Raw genomic sequence first — 18,697 nt, forward strand, 5'->3', positions numbered from 1 at the left:
ACCTGATGCGCACAATGTGAGGGTGGTCGGCACGCCCCCTGGTGGGCGGGATCTCACCTGATGCGCACAATGTGAGGGTGGTCGGCACGCCCCCTGGTGGGCGGGATCCCACCTGATGTGCACAGGGTGAGGGTGGTCGGCACGCCCCCTGGTGGGCGGGATCCCACCGGATGTGCACAGGGTGAGGGTGGTCGGCACGCCCCCTGGTGGGAGGGATCCCACCTGATGTGCACAGGGTGAGGGTGGTCGGCACGCCCCCTGGTGGGCGGGATCTCACCTGATGTGCACAGTGTGAGGGTGGTCGGCACGCCCCCTGGTGGGCGGGATCCCACCTGATGTGCACAGGGTGAGGGTGGTCGGCACGCCCACCAGGGGCAGGATCTCACCTGATGTGCACAGTGTGAGGGTGGTCGGCACGCCCACCAGGGGCGGGATCCCACCTGATGTGCACAGGGTGAGGGTGGTCGGCACGCCCCCTGGTGGGAGGGATCTCACCTGATGCGCACAATGTGAGGGTGGTCGGCACGCCCCCTGGTGGGCGGGATCTCACCTGATGCGCACAATGTGAGGGTGGTCGGCACGCCCCCTGGTGGGCGGGATCCCACCTGATGTGCACAGGGTGAGGGTGGTCGGCACGCCCCCTGGTGGGCGGGATCCCACCGGATGTGCACAGGGTGAGGGTGGTCGGCACGCCCCCTGGTGGGAGGGATCCCACCTGATGTGCACAGGGTGAGGGTGGTCGGCACGCCCCCTGGTGGGCGGGATCTCACCTGATGTGCACAGGGTGAGGGTGGTCGGCACGCCCCCTGGTGGGCGGGATCCCACCAGATGTGCACAGGGTGAGGGTGGTCGGCACGCCCCCTGGTGGGAGGGATCCCACCGGATGTGCACAGGGTGAGGGTGGTCGGCACGCCCCCTGGTGGGCGGGATCTCACCTGATGTGCACAGGGTGAGGGTGGTTGGCACGCCCCCTGGTGGACGGGATCCCACCGGATGTGCACAGGGTGAGGGTGGTCGGCACGCCCCCTGGTGGGAGGGATCCCACCTGATGTGCACAGGGTGAGGGTGGTCGGCACGCCCCCTGGTGGGCGGGATCTCACCTGATGTGCACAGGGTGAGGGTGGTTGGCACGCCCCCTGGTGGGCGGGATCCCACCTGATGTGCACAGGGTGAGGGTGGTCAGCTCGCCCCCTGGTGGGCGGGATCCCACCTGATGTGCACAGGGTGAGGGTGGTCGGCACGCCCCCTGGTGGGCGGGATCCCACCTGATGTGCACAGGGTGAGGGTGGTCAGCTCGCCCCCTGGTGGGCGGGATCTCACCTGATGTGCACAGTGTGAGGGTGGTCGGCACGCCCCCTGGTGGGTGGGATCCCACCTAATGTGCACAATGTGTGAGGATGTTCAGCCTGCTCCCTGGGTGAAGGGCTCAACTACAACTTGAGCTTTACCTTAAAAATGAAAACAATGTCACTTAAACATTTGTACCCTCATATCAATCCGAAATTAATAATAATAATAATAAAACAAAACATAAAACACAATGCATGTGTTTAAGACACATACTGGCACCCCACTTCACGTACGGCCTCTCTCAGTCTTAATATTAGCATTTATTTTTGCATGTCTGTTCCAACAATGCAGCGAATGCTGTTTCAGTAAATGTAAAAAGTTGAAATAGAAAAGCTACTACTAGTATTTAACAAGAAAGAATAATGAAACGAGATTAGAAAAAACTAAGGGATTTAGCCCTTCAATATTTGCTGAGAGTCGTAGAAGCCAAGAATGATACCCAGATAGAAATCTGTGCAGACTTGACGCCCTGCATGGGGACTGCAATATCCAAAGACAATAACTCTGACCGTAAGTGATGCATTAACAACAAATCCTGCAAAACACGAAGAGGGCTAGTGAAAAATAAGACACAAAGTCTCCACCCCCAGAAGGAACCATCCTAGGACCCTGTCACAAAAACGTCTTGGCATTTTGCATTTCCCACAAAAGACTTAAAAAGAAGAATAGATGTGTGTATTCCAAATGGTCGTGGGGCAACCAGTTCTGATAAGTGAGAAAGCTTTGGCGAAAAAGAAGCATCAATCTTTGTAGGTTTGAACTCGATTAAAAAACACCAAGAAGACTATGAGCAGCATTATGTGTGTCTGATGTGAAAACTACCAAGGAAGTAGGGAATACAGACGTGAGGAAAAGGACTGGGAGTGGATTAAACGTCCCTGTGATTAGTCAGAGGTTCTCAACATTGTTTCCAGGCCCCAGTGAGTGTAGGTTTACTTTCTCAGCGCTCTGATTTTTACTCATATTTCCTCGCTCATGGACTTGCATCTAGGCACATGGAGTTAGAAGAGCGACCGCAACAAAAGTGGCCTCCTAGGCAGGGGGCAGGGACACCCGCGCAGGTTTTCCCTGTGTGCTCTTCAAATGCATCTGGGAAGCGGCATCTGTCCTTCCCCTGATAACTGCACTTACATTTGTGTGCACTGGGAGAAAAGATAAAATGAAATAAAGACATCAACAGTGCAGGAGTGTGTAGAGACGGTGAGCAGACAGAACAAGGCAGACAGAAAGGAGGCAAATCAGCAGGAAACAGGGACGGCAGGAGCAGGGCAGCTGTTGAGAACAGAGACCCTGAGAGGACTGGGATTTTTGTCTTGTTTTGCTTTACTGTAGGAGGAAGGGAAAGGAACAGATAACTCTACGTGCAGCAAGAGAAAACAGGAGCCTAGCCGCAGCAGTCAAGACTTTCTGCGGACCTTCTCCCATCTCTTTTCTAATAAAAAGTTAGAGGAAAAGGAAGCCTCCTTGGGAGTCTTTAGATTGGACCAGCAAGGAAATTACAGAGAGCTGAGGAAAACCTCTATCTTCAGTATTTTTTTTTTGAATGTCACTTCTAAGAGAATTCATCATGAAAGCTCAGTGGACTGTCTGGGTCCTCAATCACTCTGCAGTTAACAAAACCATTTTCTCCTTAAAAGCAGTAGAATTGTAATGATCCTTCATGGCAAAGCAGGCAGAGGCAGCCGTAGCTGGGGACCCCTTTCTGGGGAGAAACTGTAAAGCTTCTGTGTTTACGCAGTTGCTTTCACTGACAGTCTTTTTAAAGAATCCAGATGAGAAAAGCTCCCAGCTGGGATTTTAGGTAGTTTCTTGTTATGCAAAAATCTGAAAAATAGAAGATAAACTTTAATCACCACACAATAAAGATAAGTTTGAGAGACAAAAACTTGGTGTTTACCTAATTTGGAATCTAATACTTTTTTTAAAATGTCCCTGAGAAAGGACAAATAGAAATCAGTGTAATTTATATATTTGTTTTACAGATTTTCATCTTTAAAGTATGTAGAGCATATTAATAAATACTACTACAGCCGTATTTTCTCCTCTGTGTACTTTTACAGCTTTTTAATTTAATTAGGGATTACAAATGCTAAAGAGAAATCCTTAAAAATAAATATTTAAGCAGGCAGAGAATCAAGGTAAATGGACAGTTTATTCATCACGAGTACACAACATATACACGATCAGATCGGCATGTTGTACACCCTTGAATACATTGTTATTTGCCAACTAAATATTTTTAAAATAATAAAGAATGGCACGAGGAAAAATGCAGGACCACCGATGCCTACAAATGGACCATGAGGAGCCTGCAGATGCGACCCTCTGCGGGGCCTCCTCTCGCTGGCCCAGTGGTTTTGCTGACCCAGAGCCCCATTTGGTGCAGCTGATCAGCCAGCCAGTTGCCAGATGGCTCTCACACCAAGGCCAGGAGCCTGGCTGGCTGGAGCAGGAGCACAGAGAAGCGTTTTGCAGGTTCCTGCACCCCAAGGAGGGGAGGTCACAGGAGGCAAAGGAGACCCAGGGACCTTCCCTACAGATGGTCCTGCACTGGCCTGGGCTCCCTCCACATGATGCCACCTTCTCCCACAATGACCAGAGAAATTGTGGCCAGTGAAAACCACAGGCCTGGCACTGTGTGGTGAGCAGGACCAGTGCAGGAGTATTCACAAAGAGCACGTGCGTGAACAGGGGAGAACTCAAGGATCTCTGCTGTGTAGAGAAAAGATGGAGGCCATTCTCCCTGAGACTTAAGGAAATGAGCAGCAAAATTCAAATTGTGTCTAGAAAAACTTAGCAATTAGCTGCATCCTGCCTTTACAGGAGCCCTGCTCCATGACTGGCCCCCCTGTCTCAGAGTTAAAGCTCACGCAGCCATGACTTCTTACATAACTTGCATCTGAGAAGACGTAAGTTTTCCCCTGATCCTTCCTATGTTGAATCCTTATACTCATTTTTATCTGCCCCATGTAATCCACCAAACTCAGCAGAGTTTCTAGAGAAGAAATTGTGACTGTGAAGGTGGGTATTGAGTAAGAGCCTCTCCTTATCCAAACTCTACTCAGGCTTCCTTGAGTTGTTGCTTTTTCGTTTTTGTTTTTGTTTTTGTTTTGAGACACAGCCTCAAGCTATCACCCTGGGTAGAGTGCCCTGGCATCACAGCTCATAGCAACCTCCAACTCCTGGGCGTAAGCAATTCTCTTACCTCAACCTCCCCTGTAGCTGAGACTACAGGTGCCCACCACAATGCCCAGCTATTTTTTGGTTGTAGTTGTCATTGTTTGGCAGGCTCGGGCCAGATTCAAACCCGCCAGCTCTGGTGTATGTGGCTGGCGCCTTAGCCGCTTGAGCTACAGGTGCCACTGCCTTGAGTTTTTTTTTTTTGTTTTTTTTTTCAAATAGATCCAGCTTTTGAATTTTCATGTCCATGTTTGCATGGTCCAAGTTTAGCAAGAATCCTACAGGCCAGTTTAATCAGGTGATCACAGGGCCCACCTTCAGCAGGACCTGTTAGGTTGGTGTAGCCAGAGTGCCCCCACGCCTGATGTTTCCTCTAAGTAACTTTCCGTCCTCTGCCCCCACCCTGCTTCTAGACCATAAATCTTTGGTTGCATGTTCTGTATTTGGGGTTGAACCCAAACTTTCTTCTTCAATGCAGGTGAGGTCCCTACATCTGTTATCAGATAAAATCATCCTTTACTGTGCTTCAAGTGTCATTGGCTAATTTTTCTTTGACAGGGTGCAGATGGATGCCACATAGTTACTCTGTCTGCTACAAGCCCTAAGCCCTGTGCCATTTCCTTATCCCAGGAAATAGGGGAACAGAGCTTCATGATAGAGAAACAGCTTGTAGTACATTGCACTGAACCTTGGGAAACGCCACATACCCTGCAAAGCTTACACCTGTGTTATTTTTGCTAGGCTACAAGCTTATTTCATTTCTTCGCAGTGTGGTTCTATATGATAACAACAGTATAAAGGCAGCTATTTCTTATTTAAAAGTATCTAAAAGGCTTGAAATTGCATCAATAATGGGATACTGAAAGATGTGATCTATTCTTCAAGCCAAGTAGACCAGAATTAATTGTTTAACAGGCAAAGTAAATCAAGAGAAAAGCGCAACATTTTCATCATGACAGATTTGACAGCAAAGTATGTAAATATTGAAAAGTCATTCTTAAATTTTTTCTTAGTTTTGTACTAATGGTGACAAAATAAACCAATGAATGTTATTTTTACATTAGTTTATGTCAAACATAGAGTTCCCAAATCAGACATTACGGCTACGTTATATTTCTATAACTATGTTTTTCAGGCAGATTAATCTCTATAAAATGAAGAATTATTAAACCAGTAATTATCAGTATTTATCTCCCGGAATAACTATCCCAGTGACAGTACTAATCAGTAGTACTGATTTGTAGGTGTGCAAAACTGTTTACTGGTAGTTTCTTTCCTTCCTTCCTTTCTTTCTTATTTCTAACTCTCCTTAAGTTTTTCTTCAAAAAAAGTTTTGCAATGTATTTGATGTCTTCTTGTAGACTCAATTTATTTGCTTTATACTCAACAAAACATTTATTTTTATACTGAAAACTTTGTATGTTTACTTAATTCTGAAGTCTTCTATCAAAGATGTTTGGTCAAAAAAATAATATTTTAACAATATTTACTGTAGGGAATTTCACAGAAAGATCTATCCCTTTCCTCTGACAGAAATATACATGTTACCAAAAAAAGCCAAGTCATGAATGAGCTTTTTCCCTATCAATGTTCTAAGCGAGAAAGTCAATCTTCTGCCTGATGCTTGTTAGTGTTTCTGGATCTATACGTTCAAAATCCAGGGGACTTCTGAGGAGTTACAAAAAACTTTATTTTCTGCTCTGACTGCTTTAGAAAGCTCCTTGAAAAGGGCTTAGCATTAGCAAGGTGCATAGCTAATAAAGAAAACCTTTTCCAGTCTGGTGGAATCCGTGCCAAGGTAGGCCTCCTCACAGAACCTCGGGTCATAATGCTGTTTAGAGTGTGTGTTCTCCTCAGACCATTAGGAACCACACACGTCCTTTGTGGGCACAGAGTAGTGAGGATTTGCTTCCTCTTGGTGTATTTTGCTCATGTTTTTAAAGACAGAATCAAAGAGGATTCTGAAAGAAGCATGCAAAATCTGAATTATTGCTTAACGATGTCACCATGCACTTAAACACAAGAAGCAGCTTTCCTAAGAATGTCCTTCATCTCACTCATTTGAAATTTGCAAGTGGTATTGGATAAAAAGAGCATAGCTGTAATGTACTTCAATACCAGTCATGAATCAGTGGCCTAGAGATCCTGGTTCTGTGACAGTTGACACACTTTAACAGAGTGCTGCTTCGATTGCCTGCCTGAGCACCAAGCTCAAAATCAACCTGAACATCTCAACCCACGACTCTGCTAAGTGTGCACGTGTCCTTTAACTTGGCAATGTAACAATGAATGGTTAAAGATGACGCTTACTAACGGAGAAAAATGTAACTTTGGAGAAGTGTCAGGATTTTCAAATTAATCTTCCTGGCTGTAGAAAAGAAGATGTAGGTCTTTGTTGCGTGATGGGAGATGGGAGAGAGTCAGCAGCTTTGCCACAGGTGTGAGCTCGCTCCTGCAATGTTGATGGGCCCAGGAATGATTGACACACACGAAAGATGGCCTGTAGCAAAGAAACTTTATTTTGTGCCCCCTTATACACATTGGTGGTCCCATAGAAACTTAATCTATAAACTTTATTATTACCTAAATCTTACCTAACGTACTCTATCTAAAATTAACTTGTGGGTAAATATCAAATCTCCACTTTAACACAATTTCTTTCATTTTTTACATTCCTCTCAGACACATGTCAATTCTAACTATAAATCTGATTAAACATAACACAGAAACTGTAAGGGAAATGAGGAAGTGAAACTCCTCATAAGCACATTCAATTTACCCGGCATAGATTTATGGCTTTGTTTCTCCACAGCACAGAGACCTGTAGGCTCTTTGCAACATTATGTTTTCACATATGTCGACTTCTGATCCATGATTCTAGGAGTGAGGCTGTAACACCTGTGACCCTTCAGGTCTGACGGAATGCATGACTTCAGAGCCATTGTTCCTGGAATTTTTCATCTCCATGGAAACACACCCTGTGTATGCTCAGGGGAGCCCAGCCCTCTGTCCAGCCTTTTTGCTGTTTGCAAAAGCTGCTTCTGTGTTACAAAAGCCAATTAACCCTTACCAGGCTCACTTCATGTGCTTCATGTGGGGAGCTCTGTCACCCCACAGTCTTCCTTACCATTATTGGCTTCATTCCTCCCCTGAGAAGGACATTCCCACACAAGCACTCATGGAAGTGACTGGGGGCTTCTGTCAAACTGTACCAATAAGAAACTATTCAGTTGTCACACCACTGATGAATGTGCAGACTGGATCCGATGCAGCTGTGGCAAAGCCATACTGGATGTCTTTGGATTGGGATATATCCTAATAGAATATTATAATTTTAATAATGAAAATATTACTTCAGCAAACATTTCTAAGTTATAGGGAAAAGAATTCTGGTTCAAAATAGTGAACTAGGCTTGGCACCCATGCTCAGTGGTTAAGGTGCCAGCCACACGCACTGGGACTGGTGGATTTGAACCCAGCCCGGGCCTGCTAAAAACAATGACAACAACAACAAAAAAAAATAGCCAGGCGTTGTGGCTGGTGCCTGTAGTCCCATCTACTTAGGTGCCTGAGGCAAGAGAAACACTTAAGCCCAAGAGTTTGAGATTGCTGTGAGCTGTGACACCATGGCACTCTACTGAAGGCAACAAAGTGAGATTCTGTCTCAAAAAAAACAAAATATATATATATGGTGAACTAGGCACACTGTGTGTCTCAATCTCTTTTATGTCTCCACTGAAATAATTGCCCCACTGCTCAGTATAAATAAAGAATCCTCTATCAATCAAGGAACAGAGTGGGATAGGTCACCAATAAGTATGGTATTTCACCAAGTTCTGGAAACAAAATGCACAAGAATGAATTAACAGGTGAAACAGGCAGAGAAAGCTACATCCCAGACAATACTATGCAGCAGGAACAGGCTGAGAGACCTGAAACAGTTAAGGCAGGGACAGGTGTGCGAGGTGGGAAGGAAAGCAAGGGGCTCCCAAGGATGTGGGTGGAGAAATACAGTAACTGGTGGCCACATCCCAGGCAGAACGCCCCCCGCCAAGAGGAAAAGTTGTTTAGGCATAATTTTAGATGAGATAGAGACAGATATTTTTCTAAAGAAACCGAAACAATTGAAAGAAAAAAAATGGATTTCTGTGGAACTGGAACTCCAGAGGAAAAAAGACTTCTTCATTCTAGTATTTTAAGGAGATAAATATGCCAGTTATACTCAACTGTCCAAACTAAAATTCCCACCAAAGGTGAAATTTTGTAAGAAAGTAGACCTGCCTATAGGAAAGCAGGAGAAACCACACTACCTACCCAGTATTTTCAAATATAAATTGACAACCAGTAATCATAAGGTATAGATGATTGATCAGGAGCAAGAAAAATAAAGGACCAGACAAAGAGAAGAAAAAACAATTCTAGAAGGGACAGGGAAATTCAAAGACATAAGAGAATGTTTGTTTTTCTTTCTTTTTTTGCAGTTTTTGGCTGGGGCTGAGTTTGAACCCGCCACCTCCGGCATATGGAGCTGACGCCCTACTCCTTTGAGCCACAGGTGCTGCCCTAGAAATAAGAAAAGAGAATGCATACATTTACTCAGGTCTAAATATATATCATGCCTATAAAATAAGAATAAGATGCTATGGAATAGAAATAGGAAACATAGACGATCTCTTGGCAATTTAATTATGATTAAAAATTGTGAAAAACAGTAAGTTTTAAAAATGAAGTAAAAATATATAGAAGATGGGTGGCACCTGTGGCTCAGTGAGTAGGGTGCCGGCCCCATATACTGAGGGTGGTGGATTCAAACCTGGCCCTGGCCAAACTACAACAACAAAAAAAATAGCTGGGCGTTGTGGCAGACACCTGTAGTCCCAGCTACTCTGCAGGCTGAGGCAAGAGAATTGTCTAAGCCCAAGAGCTGGAGGTTGCTGTGAGCAGTGACACCAAGGCACTCTACCCAGGGCAACAAAGTGAGACTCTGTCTGTTAAAAAAAAAAAAAATGTATAGCAGATTAGGAATCAAAATTATAAAATGATAGATACTAAAAGAAAAGATTAAAAATGTGGAGAACCAGATAGTCTAATATTCAATTAAGGCATCTCTAAAAGAGAAGACAGAAAGAATAAAGGGAAGAATTGAATAAATGATGAAAGAAAATCTTTCACAATTGGGCATAAATTTCAGTCTTCAGTTTGAAAGAATGTATGAAGTATCTGCCCCAATAATTGAGAATTCTCATTCCTTGATATAAATTTATAAAATGCTGCAATTTGGGCTGTACAAGAAAGAATAAAGAAGAAAGACAATTTAAAATATTTCTGTAAAAATAAATTTGATCTCCTATAAAATAAAAAGAATCATAATAAGCTAGAAGATATAGAATGAATTCTTCAAAGGTCAAGGGAAATTGTGTTTAAATGTACAATTTTGTACCAAATGAACTATCAATTAATTAGGAGAATAGAATACATATATTTCCAGGCATTTGAAAATGATCAAAACCATCTCCCTTAAATCCTCTTGTCGTAAGTGATTTTAATATCTATTCCAGGAGAACAAAAGAGTAAACCAAGGAAAGGAAGAATGGATACGGGAAACCGTGAGCTCTACTCAGGCAATTACTGAAGGAAAACTCCCAGGATAGCTCACGCTAAGCCTAATGAAAAGCCAGTTCAAACTGGGAGATCATTTATGGTTTAAATAATTTGGCAGTATGAAAAACGTGAACATATTGCAAAAGTGCATAAGGCTTTTAAAGATAGGCATGATGAGAACGTCCAGAAAAAGCAAAGAACTGTGTAAGAAAGTAACAGTTCAAATACGAATCAAACACATTAGGCAATATTTTAAGTAACTTAAACTACCCTAAGAAAACAAATGCCCTTTGGTTAAGAAGAGTGCGGCAGCCTGTGGCTGGCTCAGTGAGTAGGGCACCGGCCCCATACACCAAGGGTGGCGGGTTCAAACTCAGCCCCGGCTGAAGTACAACCAAAAAATAGCCGGGCGTTGTGGCGGGCGCCTGTAGTCCCAGCTGCTCGGGAGGCTGAAACAAGAAAATCGTGTAAGCCCCAAAGCTGGAGGTTGCTGCGAGTCCTGTGACTTCAGGGCACTCTACCGAGGGCGGTAAAATGAGACTCTGTCTCTACAAAAAAAAAGAATCTTCTTGAAATAGCTAGATTCATGATATTTTCACAAAAAAAGAAAGAAAGAAAATCTCACTACATTTCCTAAATCTTCAATGATTCAGTTAAAATGGTACACATTTTTTAAAAAATTAAGAATTTTTTTTTAAATTCTTAGAGGTAATTTATGATCAATAGCAAGAAATACAGTTTTAGTCACGGGGGAGATAGTGTAAAAATAACAATGTAGCTAACAGAATACAGATGTAAAAAGAGAAGAAAAAGCAAGGAAGAGGATGGGATTGGGTAGTAGTTTCAAATTTTTAAGTGGAGAAACAAGCGAGGCTATCAAAGTTAATGGAATAAGAGTAGAAGATGGATTATGTACCAATGGATGAACTAAAAACAAAATAATACAGTTTTCAGACGCGGGGTAATCTTTTTGAAGGGTAATCAATCAACACAATTTAGTGTTGAAGAAAGGAAATCGAAATCTAGGGATATCACCTAGATAATCACAATGGAAACAACAGAAGAAAATAAAAGACAAATGGCAAACACAAGCTGCCTTTGCAGAGGGGGGTTTGGGAGGTTAAAATAGGGGGGTATTTATTTAAAGAATGGGAAAGAAAGCAAGGCTTCAAGGCTTATCAGAGGGTGGGTTCCCCAGCTCTCGGAGCCCCTTGGTGGATTCCAAGACGAGAAGGCCCTCCCCAAAGGCAGGACACCCCCAAAAGCAGGACCTTCCCCAAGGCAGGAACCCCCAAAGGCAGGACCTCTCTCACGGCAGGAACCCCCAAAGGTAGGACCCCCAAAGGTAGAACCCCTAAATGTAGGGCCCCCCAAAGGCAGGACCTTCCCCAAGGGCAGGATGCCCCAAAGGTAGGACCCCCCAAAGGCAGGACCTCCCCAAGGGCAGGACCCCCCAAAGGTAGGACCCCCCAAAGGCAGGACCCCCGAAAGGCAGGACCGTCCCCAAGGCAGGACCTCCCCAAGGGCAGGACCCTCCAAAGGTAGGATCCCCCCAAAGGCAGGACCCCCGCGCTGCCGCAGGGCCCACCTTCCTCTTGGCGCAGTCTTCGCGGCTACTGTTCCGCATGGGGGTACTTGGGGAGTGAAAGGGGCTCAAGTTGCCTTGCGGCCCTGCAGGCAGGCAATGCTGACTCATCAGAAAAATCTTTTCCCCAAAATCCGAGTTGGGGAGGTTTCTGTCCACATTTTTTGAAGTCGTTCATCGTGGTGGTGGCACCCCAGCTTCCTTCCAGCGGCTCCCCGCTCGCACCCGGCAAGCAAAGGAGGAGCGTCTCGGTCCATCTGGGTTGGTCTGAGGAACACCAAGGCGGGGTGATTTACACACACAGGAGGCTTATTTGGCTCGCACTTCTACAGGCTGTACGAGTCGTGTGGCACTGGTGGCACCTGCTGGGCTCCAGCCGAGGGCCTGGGGGGCTTCGCGAGGCAGGAGGCTCCGGGGCGCTGGCCGGGGAGCGAGAGCGCGCAGAGCAGGGGCCCAGGTTAACCAGCGCTCGGGGACACCAACCCAGAAAGAGCCGGGACTCACTCCCCGCCCAGCAGGAGAGCGCGATGCTGTTCGTGAGGGATCCCCCAGGACCCCAGCTCCTCCCCCGAGACCCCACCTCCTGTCCTGGGGATAAATTTCAACGTGAGACTTGGAGAGGACAAACATCCCATCTGGCCGGAGCGCTACCTACTCTCCTGCCCAGTTTCCTATCCATCATCGCGTCTCCAGAGAGACGCAAACCAGAGCAAACTCTGCAACCGGGCAGCCTCCTGCGCCCCCCCAGAGGCGGCGGGGGGATCTCTGATCTCAGCGCTTCACAGAAACTCCTAACTCAGATGTTTCTGTTTGTTTTGAGGAAAACAGATTCCTGATTAAGGTTAGCTACGCAATTCTGCATTTTCTTTCTTTTCAGAAAAAAAAAAATTCTATACATAGAATCCTCGGTGAAAGACACCATAAATTTATATTACAGGAAATGCATGAAGAGTATCTCTATCCAATAAAAGAAAAAACATAAGGAGGCCTCCCACGTGTCTCTAGGTTCGTCATTGTCAATTTAATAAAGACTGTTGACACAAACATTCTTCTGGACAGGTGCAACAGGGCGCTGCAGGGCTGAAGGCCTCCCCAGCCCTGGACACGGCTGTGAGATTCCCACCCGGGAAAAAAGCAAAGACGGAAGCTCCTTCCCTGCACCCACAGACCCACCGCCTTCTCAGCCCAGGGGACCACCCTGCAACCCCTCAAGGCCGCCTGTGTCCTTGCTACCTGTTTTTAAAGTTATTTTTGGAATAAAGAAGAACTATGCAATTTTCAGGGTTTAGATTTTTTTTTCTCGGAATGTTTCTGAGTCTTCCAGTCATTGTGCAGTTTTCCGTTTCATGAATATACAGCATATTTCTCTCTTCTCTTGTTGGAGGCTTGGGTAGAAATAACGCTGCTGTAAACACAGTCACTTGTCCTCCCACACACGTGTGTGTGTGCCCTTCTGCTGTGTCTGTGACTGAAAGTGGAACTGCTGGACTGACGGGGATGAGGATATTCGTGTGTAGTTGATGCTGCCCCAAGTTCCTTAAATGGTTTCACCTCATTTGTGAAGCGCCTGCTCATCTCTTTTGCCCCGTTTACAATGGGATCATTCGCCTTGTCTCTCCCGATTGCAGACTGTAGACTGTCTCAGAGCCATGTGGTTTTACGGTGCCAGGTGTAACCCGCGCTGCCTGAGCTCACAGCAGAGCGTCCTGACCAACAGGGCAGTGAGACCAGCTGTATGAACAGAACATGTCACGCAGAAGCCAAGGCGTCTGCAGGACTAACACTTACAGCTGCTCTACTTTCAAAAGGGCTCCAAAGGGCTCCGGATGGAGTGTTTCTGGTTGGTTAAAACGAAGATAACCTGGAAGGCACAAAATCAAGTCGGTTATTCCTTGTGCTGGAGAATAAAACTCTTGAAGAATTACCTGAAGCTCCAGGTGGAATCACAATTTCACAGGCCCCAACCACTGTACATCCAATACAAAAATGAGAAACTCTGAGCTATTTTATCTGTTCTGCTCCTCATAGCCCTGGGCATGAAAATGTTCAGAAGGGGAAGGAGAAGCCCAGCCAGGAAGGGTCACCCTCCACCCTTTCCCCAGGGAGTCTGAGAGCGCTGAGTGGTAGGTTAAACTCCTCTACTCCGTCAACTTGTAATAATGACGGTCACAGCCACGAGCAGACACAGTACAAGTGACCACACGCTTATTCACATTTCCTGTCCCCAGGAAGCAAACAATGACTTATTTTATGAAATTTGATGAATATATGAGCTCATTCTAACATGGGGAGATGGATGAGAAGTTATGTGTCTTGTTTTGATGTCCTTGAGAATTAGATCTTTGCATTCCTCCACCTCCTCTCTAGGTAATTGACCCAGGAGGTATTTCCAAAGCTGCCTCTCAGGAAGGCTTGTCTTCAAGCAGCCCCACTGAAAACAGAAAGTTTGCATTTCACTCAGAAATCCTATGATGACATGGGAGGAGCGTGCTTCCAAAGCAGAGAGCCCTGCAGACCCTGGCAAAGTAAATCTGACTCCTAAACAGCAGGCTCCCTGGGTAAGGCTGCCTACCCCTCTTAGAGAACGTAAGTGGTTATATATGCACCTGACTTCTGCACACAGCTTCTTCAAATCGCCTGGGTGAAACCAACACCAATACGTTGCAGTGTGCAGTGAGGGGCTGCGCAAAGCACGTCAGGCATAAAGTCATCAGAGAAAAGAACAAGCCAAGTTTCCTACCAAACTGGGAAGAGGACATTATGTATCCAGGTGGAAGGACAAGGTAAACGCTACTTGGCTCTGTCAGTGGGTTGTCATTTGACTTGAAGTAATGGCACACACACAAAAAGTAGAACCTTTACACCTCATGTTTGCATAAGATGTATTTATTTAATCACAACTGGAAATATATGAACAAAGAAAATACAAATGTTTAAGGAAAGGGAACATGTTTACTTCCTTTCTAGGCTCCTTTCATTATTACACAAAGAGCACTTCAGACACCTAATGAGACATCATAATTACAATAGGGAAAAAAAGGGTGCAGTTGGAAAGAAATGAACATCTCAGACTGCCTTAGTTTGGATGCAAAGCCAGTGTTGCGTCTTCCCACCCTCTGAAATTTGGCATACTGCCTTGGGGTCCCATAAATCCCTCCCAAGGGCCCTGTTCATTATAAAAGCTGTAATGGTGACTCTGTTGTAATGGAAGACACTGGAATGACAGGTCTAAGCATTCATATGAAACAATTTTAACCCCGTTACACACACACACACACACGTGCACACACACGGTACCTTACAACATCAATAGCCCCCATCACTGGCTAGGCACAAAACAGGAGGTGGAGCCTAGGAGAGTGGAGGAGGATTCTTGGGAGGAGACCACCTAGAGGAGGGAGGGACAGAGAGAAGCTTCTGTAACTGCAAAAAAGGAAGATTTGGAAAGAGATCTATTAAAAGAATCTTCTTCCCACGTGAAATGGATGGCATCACTGGCTCCCAGCCTCTGCAGTGTTATCCATGCTTAGGAGTAGCACTGAGCGTGATGTCCTTAGGACATCAGGACGTCAGTAATGCAGAGAGAATTTTACGACAAATATGAATAGTGCCTCAAATTCAGCATGATTTAAAAACAATAGGGACAACATTCATTATGCTAAGCACTTTACATGTATTTAGTCATATTTAATCTTCACAACTACACTGTGAGGTAGGATCTGTGAGTACTTGGAAAAACATGGTGTAGAGAGGTGAGGTAACATGTTCAATTTTGCGCAAAAATAAAATGCCTGGACCAAAGTTCAGTTTCAGCAGATGTTTTTCTTTTTTTTTTTTTTTTTGAGACAGCGTCTCACTATGTCACCCTTGATAGAATGCTGTGGCGTCACAGCTCATAGGAACCTCAAACTCTTCAGTTTAAAGATTCTCTTGCCTAAGCCTCTCAAGTAGCTGACTACAGGCACCCACCACAACCCCCCAGTTATTTTTTTGATGTAGTTGTCATTGTTGTTTGGCAGGCCCGGGCTGGGTTTGGACCTGCCAGCCCCAGTGTATGTGGCTGGAACCCTAACCACTGAGCTATAGGCACCCACCTTCAGTAAATGTTTTTCCTAGCACCTGGGATCAAGAGCTTCCAGCAGCAAAGAGAGTGGCCACACACAGGCCCAGCTGAAAGACAGGGCACATTGGAATGACCTATGGACAGCTGACTCAGCTACCCCAGGAGTAGAGCCTTTCTCAGATAAGGAAACAAACCCCACTGGTGCCAGGGCCACAGAGCTGATCATGGTAAATTCCAGCCACAAACCCAGCAAAGCCCGTCATCTCCAACACTCCTGGTCGTGGCTTCTCTGTCTATATTAGCGCTTTCCTTGATCTGAAGCTGTGGCTTTCCTAACCAGAGAAGACCCCTGGATTCCAGCCATGCAGCCACCTAACACATCACAAGGAAAGAATCACAAGCTCAGGGTCGTAGCTTAACCAACTTAAAGACAAGCGGCAGAATTTATAAGTAAATATTTTAGCTGCTAGTACAAATTTTCAACTTGTACTAGTAGCAAATGTGCATCCTCCGTAGTGTGCACAAGTGTCTGGGGAAAGAAAGAAAGCTTTCTCTTGGCAGAGCATCTCATATACGGAGCCAAGTAAATTCAGGGCAAAGAAAGTATCACAGGGCTAAAATAATATACAACAGTTTATCTAGTATCATAGTTACTATATGATTTACGCTTCACACTAATTAAAATGTATTATTTATTTATTTATTTTTATTGTTAAATCATAGCTGTGTACATTTGTGTGATAAAGGGGTACAATGTGCTGGTTTCATATACAATCTGAAATACTCGTCAAAAGTTCAATGTAGCCTTCATGGCATTTTCTTCCTTATTGTATGTAGACATTTGTATTCTGCATTTAGTAGATTTTGCCTGTACCCATTCTAAGATGCACCTAGGGTGGCCCCACCCATTACCCTCCCTCCACCCTGACTTCCCCCCTCCCTTACCCTCTCCTAGCCCTTTCCCCATATTCTTGGGCTATAGTTGCATTATAGACTTCATATGAAAGCTATAACTTAGCTTCATAGTAGGGCTGAGTACATTGGATACTTTTTCTTCCATTCTTGAGATACTTTGCTAAGAAGAATATGTTCCGGCTCCATCCATGTAAGCATGAAAGAGGTAAAGTCTCCATCTTTCTTTAAGGCTGCATAATATTCCATGGTATACATATACCACAATTTGCTAGTCCATTTGTAGGTCAATGGACACTTGGGCTTCTTCCATACTTAGCAATTATGAATTGAGCTGCAATAAACATTCTGGTATAGATGCCTTTGTTATATTGTGATTTTTGGTCTTCTGGGTATAAACCTAGTAAAGGAATTATGGGATTAAATGCAGGTCTATTTTTAGATCTCTAAGTATTCTCCAAACATTCTTCCAAAAGGAATGTATTAGTGTGCATTCCCACCAGCAGTGTAGAAGTGTGCCTTTTCTCCACATCCATGCCAACATCTCTGGTTTTGGGATTTTGTTACGTGGGCTACTCTTACTGGGGTTAGGTGATATCTCAAAGTAGTTTTGATTTGCATTTCTCTGATGATTAAGGATGATGAGCTTTTTTCCAAGTGTTTGTAGATTGTGCATCTGTCTTCTTTAGAGAAGTTTCTGTTCAAGTCCTTTGCCCACCCTGAGATGGGATCTCTTGTTCTTTTCTTGCTAATACGTTTGATCTCTGTGGATTCTGGTTATTAAACCTTTATTGGAGGTATAACCCGCAAATATATTCTCCCATTCTGAGGGCTGTCTGCTTGCTTTACTTACTATGTTCTTGGCTGTGCAGAAGCTTTTTAGTTTGATCAGGTTCCAGTAATGTATTTTTGATACTGTTTCAATTGCCTGGGGAGTCCTCCTCATAAAATATTCACCCAGGCTGATTCCTTCAAGAGTTTTCCCTGCACTTTCTTCAAGTATTTTTATAGTTTCATGTCTTAAGTTTAAATCTTTTATCCAGTGAAAGTCTATCTTAGTTAAGGTTGTGAAAGGTTTGGGTCCAGTTTCAGATGGCCAGCCAACTCACCCAGCATCATTTGTTAAATACGGAATCTTTTCCCCACTGAATATTTTCAACTGGCTTGTCAACAAAATAACGGTAAGTAGCTGGGTTCATCTCTTGGTTCTCTAGTCTGTTCCAGACATCTACTTCTCTGTTTTTGTGCCAGTACCACGCTGTCTGATCACTGTCAATTTATGGTACAGTCTCAGTTCTGGTAGTGTGATTCCTCCAGCTTTGTTTTTATTGCTGAGTAATGTTTTGGCTATTTGAGTTTTTTTCTAATTCCATATAAAAGGAAGTATTATTTTTTCAAGATCTTTAAAATATGACAATGGAGCTTTGATAGGAATTGCATTAAAATTATATATTGCTATGGGTAGTATAGACATTTTGATGATGTTGATTCTTCCTAGACAAGTGCATGGTATGTTTTTCCATTTGTTAACATTTTCAGCTATTTCTTTTCTTAAAGTTTCATAGTTCTCTTCATAGAGATCTTTCACGTCCTTTGTTAGATAAACTCCCAAATATTTCATCTTCTTTGGAACTACTGTGAAAAGAATAGAGTCATGACTGTTTTTTCGGCTTGGCTATTGTTGGTATATATAAAGGCTACAGATTTATGGGTGTTGATTTTGTAGCCTGAGACATTGCTGTATTCCTTGATCACTTCTAAAAATTTTGTAGTAGAATCCCTAGTGTTTTCCAGATATATGATCATGTCATCTGCGAAGAGTGAAAGTTTGATCTCTTCTGACCCTATGTGGATACTCTTGATCGCCTTTTCTGCCCTAATTGCAATGGCTAAAATGTCCATTACAATGTTAAAGAGCAATGGAGACAATGGGCAACCTTGCCTGGTTCCTCATATAAGTGGAAATGATTTTAATTTAACTCCATTCAATATGATATTGGCTGTGG

The 18,697-nt window shown here is 44.4% G+C and overlaps 1 protein-coding gene across 1 annotated transcript in view; it reads right to left on the minus strand.

Annotated features, from left to right (window-relative positions):
* PXDNL (peroxidasin like) overlaps nucleotides 1–18,697 on the minus strand; it is a 222,841-nt gene that overhangs the window by 111,349 nt on the left and 92,795 nt on the right. The window contains 2 exon segments of the mRNA XM_053559607.1: nucleotides 3,103–3,174; nucleotides 13,505–13,585. Of these exon segments, the coding sequence (XP_053415582.1) occupies nucleotides 3,103–3,174; nucleotides 13,505–13,585 (153 nt within the window).

The sequence above is a fragment of the Nycticebus coucang genome, chromosome 13, assembly GCF_027406575.1.
Source record: "Nycticebus coucang isolate mNycCou1 chromosome 13, mNycCou1.pri, whole genome shotgun sequence".
Taxonomy (NCBI): Eukaryota; Metazoa; Chordata; class Mammalia; order Primates; family Lorisidae; genus Nycticebus; species Nycticebus coucang.